This window comes from Jaculus jaculus, chromosome 6 (genome assembly GCF_020740685.1).
Source record: "Jaculus jaculus isolate mJacJac1 chromosome 6, mJacJac1.mat.Y.cur, whole genome shotgun sequence".
Classification (NCBI taxonomy): domain Eukaryota; kingdom Metazoa; phylum Chordata; class Mammalia; order Rodentia; family Dipodidae; genus Jaculus; species Jaculus jaculus.
This window is the reverse complement of record NC_059107.1, coordinates 136,754,860-136,767,031: the sequence shown is the minus strand read 5'-3', so window position 1 is coordinate 136,767,031 and position 12,172 is coordinate 136,754,860. Positions and strand designations below refer to the sequence as shown.

Sequence of the window (12,172 nt, the reverse complement as noted above, 5' to 3'; positions counted from 1 at the left end):
CTAGAGAGATGACTCGGTGGTTAAAGGCACTTGCTTGCAAAGCCTGACACCTAGGTTCAGCTCCCCAGTCCCCACACAAAGCCAGATGCACAAAGTGGTGCATGCATCCAGAGCACATCTGCCATGGCAAGAGGCTCTCCTGTGTCCATTCTGTCTCTCTCTGCCTCAAATAAATAAATATATATATACTATTTTATATTTATATTATATATATATTATTTATACATATAATATATATAAATATATATTTTTAAGTATTTTTTTTAACTTTTATTTATTTATTTGAGAGGGACAGACACAGAGAGAAAGACAGATAGAGGGAGAGAGAGAATGGGCGCGCCAGGGCTTCCAGCCTCTGAAAACGAACTCCAGATGCGTGCGCCCCCTTGTGCATGTGGCTAACGTGGGACCTGGGGAACCGAGCCTCGAACCGGGGTCCTTAGGCTTCACAGGCAAGCACTTAACCGCTAAGCCATCTCTCCAGCCCTATAAATATATATTTTAAATGTACAAAGTGTGGCACCTTGGGGCTGGCTTCTGGTTTCAAAACCTGCAGGGAGGCAGAGAAACAAAAAGACAGATTCAGTCTTAAAGTAGCTAAGCCTGTCAATGAGTAAACTGAAGGAGAATATAATTTCCCTCTTTCATGGGGCATAATATAGTCATCAGGCATGTCTAATGGGCCAAAAGGACAACTTTGATACAAAAATGAGAAAGCAAGACAGTCATACGTCATTACAGCCAGAGTGGGAAAAAGCCAAGATGGGACCCAGTACGAGCACAGGTGTGTGGGTGGTCACTTGTGTGCCAGGACTGTGGGGGGAGGGCAGGGAGGAGTCACATGTGCCAGGGTCAAACATGAGATCATCAAACTGCACAGATAGAGGGTTGGGATTGTAAAAGAGCAAACAGATTGGAAATGTTGAGGAGGGCGGGAGATGTGGCTTGATGTCCCAGTGCTGGCCTAGCATGAAGGAAGGCCCTGGTTCAATCTCCAGTACCACGGGAGGGGGACGCCGAAAAACTGAAATCAGTGTGAAACTCCAATATGAACCAAGACATGGTAAAAGCCAGGAGAGTGGCTGTCTCTGCAGCATGGAGCAGAAGAAATCAAGAATTGAAAGTATCCTGCCATGTTCTTATCCCAAGACCTGGTTTCTGAATGTCAGAGGAAGGAAAATGTTGAGCAAGGCAAACTCAGAGCATGGGCAATCTTCAGAAAAGGAAGACTTGTGAAGCGTTTAGAAATACTAAACCTGCTGGGCGCGGTGGCACATGCCTTTAATCCCAGCGCTTGGGAAGTAGCGGTAGGAGGATTGCCGTGAGTTCAAGGCCACCCTGAGACTACAGAGTGAATTCCAGGTCAGCCTGGTCTAGAGCTAGAGCTACTTTGAAAAGCCAAAAAGAAAAGAAAAAACAAGAAATACTGAACCTGGTATGAATATGTGCTGCCATCAACTTGCTGGGTGATAGGTACAGGTGCAAATTTCTTCTTGGGGTCTAATAATCTTCCAGTAACATAAAGGAACTAAACTATGTGGTCCCAACAATGTTTTCAAGCTTTTGGGTTCCAAAAAGTTAACTGGGGGCTGGACAGATTGCTTAACAGTTAAGGCGCTTGCTTGCAAAGCCTGGGGACCCAAATTCTACCTTCCAGATCCCACATAAGCCAGATGCACAAAGTGACGTAAGTGTGCAAGGTTGCACATGCACACAAGGTGGTGAACATGTCTGGAGTTTGAGTACAGTGACCACAGGCCCTGGTGCACCAATTCTCTCTCTCTCTTTGTCTCATAAAAAAGGGGGGGTATTCTGTTGGGCTTGCCTCAAAAAAGAACTTAACAATTGGGAGAGAATGCAGGCCCATTGTCCACTGGAAGGGTACAGAGGACCACCAAGAGTGTTCAGGACACTGGGGAGGTAGTTAAGACTTCTACCCAGCTAGCCGGGCGTGGTGGCGCACGCCTTTAATCCCAGCACTTGGGAGGAAGAGGTAGGAGGATTGCCATGAGTTCAAGACCACCGTGAGACTCCATAGTGAATTCTAGGTCAGCCTGGGCTAGAGTGAGACCCTACCTCAAAAAAACAAAACCAAAAAAAAGAGTTCTACCCAGCTGTTAGATCCCCAGCCCTGCACCCAAACCCACAACTCAAATGGACACAGCTTGCTCTCAGGACATTCCATCTCCTAAAATTATTCGATGATGTCTCTGTCTCCTACTTGGTAACACACAGGGTACAATTTTCTAAAAGAGAAAATCCTTTCCAAGAAAATAAACACTCATGAACAACTGTCTCATTCTATTACCTATTTGGATTATGTAATCACTATAAAGTCAAAACTTTCATTCTGACATTTCAGAAAAGAACTCTCAGCTCATACAAGTCAAGCTACTTTTTCCTCCATGTCCCTGAAAAGCAGTTGCAAGTGTCCACTGTAGTGGTGATGAAAACCCCATCACTCCATCTCCGCTCACTCGGAAACTCCCATCAGTCATTTAGGTCTGCGAGAACATATGAATCGTGCGTAGAATATTCAGCAAAAACAACAATAATAATGAATATCCTTACCAATGTTCAAAGCTTCTCTGCATATTTTCCCAGGCTCTAAAGATAATTTAGGCAAGTATACATCTTAATTTTTCTGTTCCACAGAATACAAAATGGGGCTGTGAACTGGTAACTGGCATCATCTAGAAGCCACCAAATAAAAAGGGCAGAATCTGTTCTATCTTACTGATGGAGAGTTCTGGAGAGAACCAGGATATATCAATGCATCAAGAAAAGAGAGGGTCGGGCGTGGTGGCACATGCCTTTAATCAGAGCACTCAGGAGGCAGAGGTAGGAGGATCACAAGTTCAAGGCCAGCCTGAGACTACATAGTGAATTCCAGGTTAGCCAGGGCTAGTGAGACCCTACCTCAAAAAAAAAAAAAAAAAAAGAAAAGAAAAAAGAAAGAAAGAAAGAAAAGAAAAGAAAAAAAGAGAGAGCTGACTATCTACCATGAGATGGGTCATCTCTGTCATCTGCCCAGACCTAGAAGTCATTACAGAGGAACCAGTGACACAAATATTGCTTTCCCACTGGCCTGAAAACCAATTCCAGGGAGATGACAACAGACACAGCGGCCACTCAAACCTCACGAAAACAGAGATCCGGTGCTGAAGAGAGGGCTTAGCAACTTAAGTGCTTACCTGTGAAGCCTAAGGACCCATGTTTGACTCCCCAGATTCCACATAAGCCAGACACACACCACAAGGTCACACATGAGCACAAGGTGGCGCACGTCTCTGGAGTTCCATTACAGTGGCTGAAGGCCCCCTAGTGTGCCAATTCTCTTTCTCACGCTCTCTCATTAAAAAAATAAATAAATAAATAAGACCAGTCTGTTGGGTTTGCCTCAAAAAAAAAAAAAAAAAACCCTGACATCTACAGTCTACAGAGAAAGCAACACTAAATCAGATCCCTGTCATTCTCAAGGCTCAGGAAGCATTGTGGAAGAGGGGGCAGAAAGGTTGTAAGAGCCTCAGGGTAGGTGGGAAAAGCTTGAGGTACTGTGCCCGCTTGGTCCCCACAATGAATAGCAATAATCCCAGCGAAGAAGACACTTAGCAGAATTGGAGCCAGGGTAAGGAGGTCTGAGAATACAGCCTTTTATTAATTAAAAAAAAATCAATCATTCAATCAATCAATCCTCATCAGTTAGTAGGAGCTCCCTTTTTAAGAGTGTCCTAGGAGAAAGTCAGGTTGACCAGAACCCCACAGAGCACAACACTGGTTAAGGTAATCTATACTACTCCACTGGGGACAACAGTAAAAAGGCTGAGTTCTTTTTACAGTCTGATCTAATTTGTTCATCTGGATCAATGCAGAAATAGTCACTTCCTCTCATCACTGTACTTTGCTCATTCAGTCCTTGTGGCGATGAAATTGAGATAACTATGTAAAGTGTCAAAACCTGGTACACAATGAATTCAATAAACAAGTGATAGTAGAAATGTAAAGCAAAAAGATGCCTATCAACTTACTTAGAATCAAGAGGGTTAAAAAGATAAGGGTTCCACAGCCCACTCCAGAGAAGGCTGGGATGTCCCCTAGCTGTAGGTCACTACTCAGGCCCTACTTCTTCCCGCACCCCCAATAACTGAGAAGGGACAACATGTGAAACAACAGTAGAAATGCAAAAGACCTTTGAAGAAATATCACACAGCTCCTGGGTATTGATCATGCATGCGCTTCACCAAAAGTCGAACATCTCACTAGACAAATGTGTGTGTGGTGGCGGCGGAGGGGGGTGCGGGGGGAGTGTTTAAAAAAGCATACAATCTAAAGCACAGAACACTAGTGAAAAGATTATTGCACCATCATTAACCAGAGCAGCTGTGCTTTAAATATTAAGCAACAGTTCGGCTCTCCGAAGACACACCCAGAAATTCTGTGTTTAGATAAGTATAAAATATTCTCGTGGCAGGTATAAAACTGGTGAATTTTTGAGATCATAAAACTAGGTAAGATATGCCATAAGCGAGTCCCACTATAACTTATAACTGAATTTTCCATTCAGCCAGGGGATACACATAATACACCAGGCTCGCCTTTCAGACGGCAAACCGTAGCATAGAGCTATGTGAGAATTCTTTTAAGGTGGCAAAATGAATAATGTCTGGATTCCAGAAAGATGCTGAATCTCCAAGTTATGAGATTGTGTGGCCAAAAAAACAAAGCGGTCACAAAACTTCATTTTTATTTAGTAGTATGTCTGCTTAACTTGTAAAAGACTAGGGGCCATGAGAACTTTGGTTGTTTGTAAGCTATTTCTTTTGAAAACACCAAGGGGCTTCTGTGTCATGTCTATTCAAGTTGTGAAAAACCAGACTTCTTGACAAGTTTTTGAGCATGCTTTCCAAAAACACAAAGAATGAGTGCCACTCGAACTTTAGACTGGGGCAAGCCAAGCGCTATCTGATGCCATAACTTGGTTTCTTTCACTTGATATCATTTTTATGCCAACCCTCCCTCGACCGCCGTGCCAGTATACACTCCTCAACACTCAAAAGAATAAGTAAAACTTGCAAAAGTCAGGGTTGTTTTTATTTAATACATTCTAATCAAATAGTAACAGCAGTAAATAAACACTTTGAAAAAAACAGGCAAGTATCCCCCTATATTTGGAAGAAAATTAAGTACAAGTATTCTACACGGTAGAAGGGAGAGAACTGCTGATGTCCACGGTGAGATAATTCAAGGACAACTTGAAAATTTCTAAAGCTATTGCCAAACACCAGTGGCAACAGGTTGGGACACGCTACTTCCAAGAATCAAGTGTCTATTATCTACATTGGTTTTATTATCAAGAATTGAATTGCACCTGTGTAGCATGACATTCTTGTCTTTAATTAGCCTTAAGGGAAAAGAGTTTCTTTTCCATTTGCACCAGTTTGAAATGTTTCTGAAGTAAGGCTCCCTTGAAGTGGATTACTACAGTACTCATTCACAGGAGAGTTTATACATGTAGTGAAAAGACAAATACAGGATTTCATGGTTACCTTTTTTTTTGGATTAGGTTAATTGCATAAAGTAGGGATAAATACAAGCATGGTCTGTTTAACAAAACTCCTAAATACATCAAAACGCAAATATATAAAATGTCCTAAAACAGACTGATCTCCAGGCATATATAAAGGTGGAGTTGAGCCTGGGCCAGTCTGGTTCCTGCCGTTCTTCAGTACTGAGAGTGGAACCTTTCTCTTCTAGAGACCTTGGACCTTTGACCCAATGCAAAGGAAATTCAGAAAGGCAAGGCATTCTGATAGCAAGGCTCCCTCCTCTTGACTTGGGATATTTTATTTTTTTAATTTAAAAGGATTGCCTGGACTTGGTCAGGCATAGGAAAGGAAGCATCACTCAGCTGAAACTTATCTAGGGGAACTTTATAATACCTAGCTACCTCTTCACACCTTTACGTTAGAGTGGGTCCAGCTGTTCTGAGAACGAATCCTGCGCAGTTATCCAGCCTGGGCAGTCACTCAGTTTTGGTTCTCTTTTACATAGCTGCATTCAGAGATATTCTATATGAGGCATTGTTTAAAAAAAAAAAACAGAGAGAGATACATTTATACCTGGAATTTATATTCTTCCAAGTAATCTTTTAGTCTTGTTGGTAAAGGCAGTCCCCAGATGGTACCGGTACATTTGTTAATGGTGAGTCGACAGAAATGCTGCAGAGAAGGTGCTGACGTATAGAGTGGTTTGGTCAGATAGAGGTGAACAGTCCCATTCCGGGGGGCTTCAGGGCCCGTCCGCTTATCCTTGCACATCTGAACATAGTAGTCAATCAGATGAACCACACTGTCAAACTGCTTCAGCTTGGACTTGACACATATGATAGAATCCAATCTGAACTTCCCATCCTGGTACTCAATGCGCAGATTAGTCGGTCCAGCTGACGTCTTAACAGATATTGTTAGTAGGTAGTCTGAGTGTGAACTATCTCTAATCAAGAAAGTTCCTTCGGGCGCCTCTTTTAATTTTTCTTTAGCTTCATTAACAGTCATACTTCCCCAGTACCATCCTGGGGTTTTTGTTCAAGAAAGAAAAAAGAAAAGAAAGTAAAATAGTTATTATAAGGATTTAAAAAAAAATAGGTTCTGTACTTGGCAATAATTTTTCTAGGTGGGTTTTGGATTTGTTTTTTGAGTCTCATGTAGCCCAGGCTGGACTTGAACTCACTACATTGATAAGGATGACCTTAAGTTCCTGGATCCTCCTGCCTCCACCTACCAAGTGCTAGGATTCCAGGCATGCACCACCAAGCCAGGCTAAACTTTTTATTAAAAAAAAGAAAGAAAGAAAGAAAGAAAGAAAGAAAGAAAGAGAGAGAGAGAGAGAGAGAGAGAGAAAAGAAAAGAAAAGAAAAGAAAAGAAAAGAAAAGAAAAGAAAAGAAAAGAAAAGAAAAGAAAAGAAAGAAGGAAAAGAAAAAGTCTGTGAATGAAAGTTTACCAGGTAATACGACAAATCTTTCGAAAGGAATTTAATGAACATGAGTCCATTTTAGTATATCATCACAACTGTAAGCCAGCTTTCTTTTTTTCTTCCTTTCTTTCTGATATAACTTTCTTCTTTGTACAGCTAAGATTACCTTCTAAGAGCTTTTGCAGTGCAGTTTTGTTGATATGAAGATTAGGTAAATTAGAAGTTAGAAAAATAGTGGAAGATTCACCTCTATCCATTCCAACAAAAGGAGAATCAGGTTTGTTTTTTTTGGATGGTTGGTGTCCCCCCCCCCCCCCGTCTCAATCTGCTCCGCGCTGCATCTCGGTGCAAAGCCCTAGAAAGCAATGCCTTTTACTGCCTCGAATATCACTGCCCTGCCCGACGGGAAACCAGGGAGCCCAGCGGAGGGGAGGATGAGCACTTCAACTTTACAATCTCCGCTAAATTCTTTTTGGACTTTGCCCTGATTCAAGTTGAAATCACCACCGTAGGTATCCTTTGCATTCTACATTTGATTCGCCTAGGCCATGTCCCTGTCCAGGTCTGTTTACAAGAGTGCCTTAGACACTTCAGCTTAAAAGTTTGAACAATTCCCCCCCCACACACACATATATCCCATTCCCCAATTAACCGGGACACTTGACACCCGCGAGTGGGTCTCTCTCACAGGGTGGGAAGGACGGGGGGGGGGGAACGACAGGGCTGAGAGGGAACTTTTCCCTTTCCTTTTGCCTATTGCTATCAAAAGTTGTTTTGCCTCAAACTGTAAGCTTTTAGGAAGCAGATGTTTAAGGACTGAATGGCGTGCCAGATATTAGAAAATATACGTATGGTTTTTTTGGTTTGGTTTTTGTTGTTGTTTTAGTTTTCTATCGGCTGCCGAGAGGACGGCCAAGCCTCGCGCCGCGCCGGGAGGCCGCGCGTGCCAGAAGCTCCCAGGCAGCTGCGCTCGCGGCGGTCTGTCCGTCCATCCGTCTGTCCTTGAACTTGGCCGCCGCGATCCTAGGCTGCAGAGGCGGCTGCGCCTCGGGAGCCACGCGCGACCGGGAGTCGCCGGGCGCCGATCCCCAGGGCAGCGGTTGCAAACGGCTCCGGTTCCCCCAGCGCGCGCTCGGCAGCAGTTCCCAAGGAGCCCGGCTCGCGCGCGGGCTTCTTGCAAGCCTCGGCGCCTCTCCAGAGCCACTTTGTTTTCGCATTCCCCAAGACCGGGAATCGAACGGGCGGGGCCACCCGCTCGGCCATCCCCAGTCCCCGGGCGCCCAGCGGAGGAAACCAGTTTCCACCTCGGGATCTGGGCCTCGCACCTGGGACCCCGAGGACCCGCCACGCTCCCCGCCCCGCAGCCCCTCGGGCACTCGTCGCTGCCCATCCGCGCCCTACCTGTCTGTCCGAGCTCGCGCAGGGCCTTGGCCAGGCGCGCCGCCTCCGGGGACGGCTCCTCCGCGGAACCGGCGGTCCCCCACTGGCTCCGCGTTCGCTCCGCGCCATTCCCGGAGGGCTCCAGGCACCGCAGGGTCATGGGAGAAGGGTCACTGCGTCAAGGACAGGTGGTCGCGGGGCTTGGTGGGCTGGGGTGGGGAAATCCAAGATCTCGCGTCTTTCTCAGAAATCAGTGGATACCACAAAACGAGTTCCTGCCGGGTGTCCGAAATGGTGGCGGAGGGGGAGGTGATGGGAAGCGGCCGGTTCTTTCTTTCCAAGTCCCAGAAGACCGATGGCAAAGTGTCGCACAGACGTAGTCACCCACGGATCGACTGCGAAGAGAAAGTGGAGCAGGGACTGAGTTAGTCTCAACTGGACCCCTGTGGCTGGCGTGGGGGGGGGAGGGAAAAACAGACGTGGAAAATCCCGGGGACTCCTCCGCCTCTGTGCTCCGGTACCATTTAACCCTAAGCATCCAGTCACAGCCTTGGCCCAGCTCTGAAGAAAAGACGGCTTAAAAAAAAAAGAAGAAGAAGAAAAGAAAAAGAGCTGGGATCCCAGATACAGAAGTTGGTCTGGGAGAGGAAGGAGGTGGGAGACAATGATGAGGGTGTCTTCCTGCTCAAGGGTTGCAAGCAGAAAATCACAAACTGGCAGCCCTAGGAGACGTGGTCACCTGGGACTTGGGGACAGGCCCTTGTCATAGACAAGTAGACAATTTTTAAAAGGTGGGGGAACCGGGACAGCCGCTGTCACTAGGCATCCCCATCCAACGCCTCGCGCAGACCCAGGGCCCTAGGGAGGAAGCATCCGCACAAAACCTGGTTCCACGCCCTACAACGCCGCAGGGCTCCCGGGACCCGTGCGGCCGGCAGCGGGTGCAGAGGTGCGCGAGCTGCAGCATCTCCGCCGCGGAGGCGGCCTCAACCCCCCGCCGTTTCCCCGGGGCGCGCTCCGGGCCAGGGTAGAGGGGCGCCGCCGCGCGCCGGGACGGTCGCTCGGGGACACGGACTTGCTGCTGCCGCGGTGGCCGCCGCGGGCGCTGTCGAGGAATCGCCGGAGCGCGCAGCCCCAGCCGGAGCTCGGGGCGAGGCGAGGCTGGGGCTGAGCGAGCAGCAGCGCGCGCGCGGCGGGACGTGCCAACCACCAAGGCCGGGCTCTTACCTCGGCCGCCGCCGCCTGCGCACCAGGCAGACTCCGCAGCGGACATGGGGCGGGAGAACCGGGAGGGGCCGGGGAGAAGGAGGGGTATCCGTCAGAGTGCCCCCAGTTGACGTTTCATGTGGGAACGAGATGCCTCGGGGATGCGGGAGGCTCTGCGCTCTGCGGAGCCAGCCGAGCTTATTCTTATTTATTTATTTATTTTGCGCAGAAGGCAGACCAAAAAAAAAATATCCCAGGGATCGTCGCCCCACCCCCTCTGCACTAGGTGCTGACACCCCCAATTTCTAGGCAGCTGCTGGGTCTCCCTTTATCTACGACCAAGGAGGTGGGAAGGAGAAAGGGAGGGAGGAAGGGGCAAGGGCGGAGGCAGGCTGTGGTAGGGAGGAGCGGGAGATCAGGTTATTAGGATTATAAATTTGGATCGCAGTTTAGGGAGAGGGAAAAAAATAAAAAAAAAAAACAACTCCAGACACTTCCCGATTCCAAGAAAGAACCGGGGAGAGCAAGTAGCTTGAGCCCGGCTGCGGGGACGGAGCTGAGGCTCGAACTCGCCCTCCCCAGGGCGCCCTCCACTGCGGAAACCCGGGCGGCTCGCCGCTGCCCGTGCACACCGCCGCGCCCCGCCACCCTCCCCAGCCGTTCTCCTCGGGGCGGAGCCTTCGGACTCCCGACACCCCGTACCTGCAGCGGGCGCCGGGGCTTCGGGCACCGCGGATCTTGAGGCTGCGCGGCCGGGATCTCGGCGCGCACGGCCCGCGGCCCGCGCAGCGTGGGTGACTGCGGGAGAGGAGGCTCATGCTTCAAGGGGAAGCCTCGGGGCCGCGAGCCGCGGCGGCGCGACTTGGCAAGAGTTAACCGTCTGTGCCCGGAGCCCAGGGTGCGCGCGACTTCCCAGGCCGCCGCGCCTCCCTCGCTCCCCGCCTCCCTCGCTCCATCCACCCCTCCCTCTCTCCATCCACCCCTCCCTCCCTCCGCGGGCTGCGGAGGCCGCTTTCCAGGAACTTTCCAGGAATCCGCCTCACGTGACCGCAGCCCCCGCGGCCGCTTTAAAGAGGCTCCGGCGCTCATGCGCAAGGCTTCCCGGGCGCCGGCGGCTGGCGGCGTGCGGGCGTTTGGGGCTCGGCCCTCCCGTCATCTCGCACCTCGGGATGATCTGGGGACGAACGGGAGAAGTCCCGAGACACCTCCAACCCTGTCCGGGCGGCCAGTGTGTGGCCCCGGATCCGCCCCGGCTGAGTACCCGGGTCCAGCGAACTGCAGCAGCCGCCCTCACCCCGAACCGGCCGCGAGAGTGGGGGTCCTCTTTGCCACCCATCCGCACCTCTCACGACCCTCTGGGGCACCGTGGCGGGTGCTGGAGAGGATGGGGGACCTTGGAGACCGACCCCTTTCTCTCTAAGATACACTGGTGACGTGGGGGGCGAGCAAGCCAGCGATCTCCCTCCTCCTCCGGGAACCTAGAGACGGGAGGCAGGACCTCCCGGCCAGGGTCCTAGGAGACCGCGAGCGGGCGGAGGCTGGCGCCTCCTTAAATCGTGCGAGCTGCTCCCAGTCCCTCCCCCCTGGGGCTCCCGCTAGTCTTCTCGGCTCTAGCCCTACCCTGCTCCTTCCTTCCTCCTCCCCTGGGCTCCCCCGTCTCCTTCCGGAGGCCCGAGGCCCGCCCGGTCCACCTGCGAGGGCTACTAAGGTGATGCCCTTACCTGTGCGCCCAGGAGGTGCCAGGTGGCAGGCCTCTGTGCCCGAGTCCAGAGAAAGCTTGTCTCAAGATCCCCGCACAACAGGCGTCAGGAGTTGGGATGGATTACAGCTCCTCTTCCCTATTGGGACCCTCAGCTCCCACCCGGTTGGAGGCCACCTGGCCTTGATGGAACCTCGTCCCTCAACCTGCACACCCACCCCTGAAATGTGACCCATTTTAAATGTGACCTACTTATTTTTTTTAAGCCATGAACACTCATGGGAAAACCGGATCCAAAATTTCGATAACCATTTTTCTTTGAAATACTACACTATTGCATCACCGCTCAAAAGCTTAAAAGGTCAATGGCCACTTTAGGTTGAAGCGGTGGCTAAGAGGAAGTTGGGCAGGAAGGGTGGGGAGAGTATGGGGGAGTATGGGGCTTGCAAACCATGCCTGGTGCCCCCCCTGCCGGCCCCGAGAGGAAACGCAACCACACCACCCAGCGTTCAAGGCCTAGTCTGGAGTCAATGTTTTCCTGCAGTAATTTTTCTGCTTTCGAGTCATTCTTTGCATGTGGTAGGCAGGTGAATTCTTGTCTCCCAGCCAACAGAGGGTTTTGTCAACGATGGAGTCGTGCGTATGGGGTCATGCTTTTAAAAGAGTCTTTGATGGAGATGATGGAGCTAAGGTGAACTATTAGAAAACCTCTACAAAAGACTTGAGAAATGGTTCAGCAGTTAAGGCACTTGCCTGCAAAGACCTTGAGACCCAGGTTCGATTCCTCAGTACCCACGTAAAGTCAGATTCACAAAGTGGCACATGCATCTGGAGTTCATTTGCAGCATTTAGAGGCCCTGGTGCACCTATATTCTCCCTCCGTCTCCCTCTCTCTCTCTCTCTCTCTCTCTCTC

At 49.7% G+C, this 12,172-nt stretch overlaps 1 protein-coding gene across 6 annotated transcripts in view; it reads right to left on the bottom strand.

Moving 5' to 3' along the window:
* The window catches only part of Socs2 (suppressor of cytokine signaling 2), a 37,940-nt gene extending 26,526 nt beyond the window's left edge, over nt 1-11,414 (bottom strand). The window contains exons 1-3 of one of the 6 annotated variants that reach the window (XM_045153514.1): nt 11,281-11,414; nt 8,375-8,748; nt 6,120-6,571 (exon numbers count right to left, since the gene is read on the bottom strand). In XM_045153514.1, the coding sequence (XP_045009449.1) occupies nt 6,120-6,571; nt 8,375-8,513 (591 nt within the window). In that variant the 5' untranslated portion in view covers nt 8,514-8,748; nt 11,281-11,414. Of the gene's footprint in view, nt 1-5,069; nt 6,572-8,374; nt 8,749-9,237; nt 9,340-9,580; nt 9,758-10,261; nt 10,412-10,722; nt 10,746-11,280 lie in introns of those variants that run through there. The other 5 variants (XM_045153517.1, XM_045153512.1, XM_045153513.1 and 2 more) reach the window with 5 other exon arrangements.
* Nucleotides 11,415-12,172: the final 758 nt, after the last annotated feature.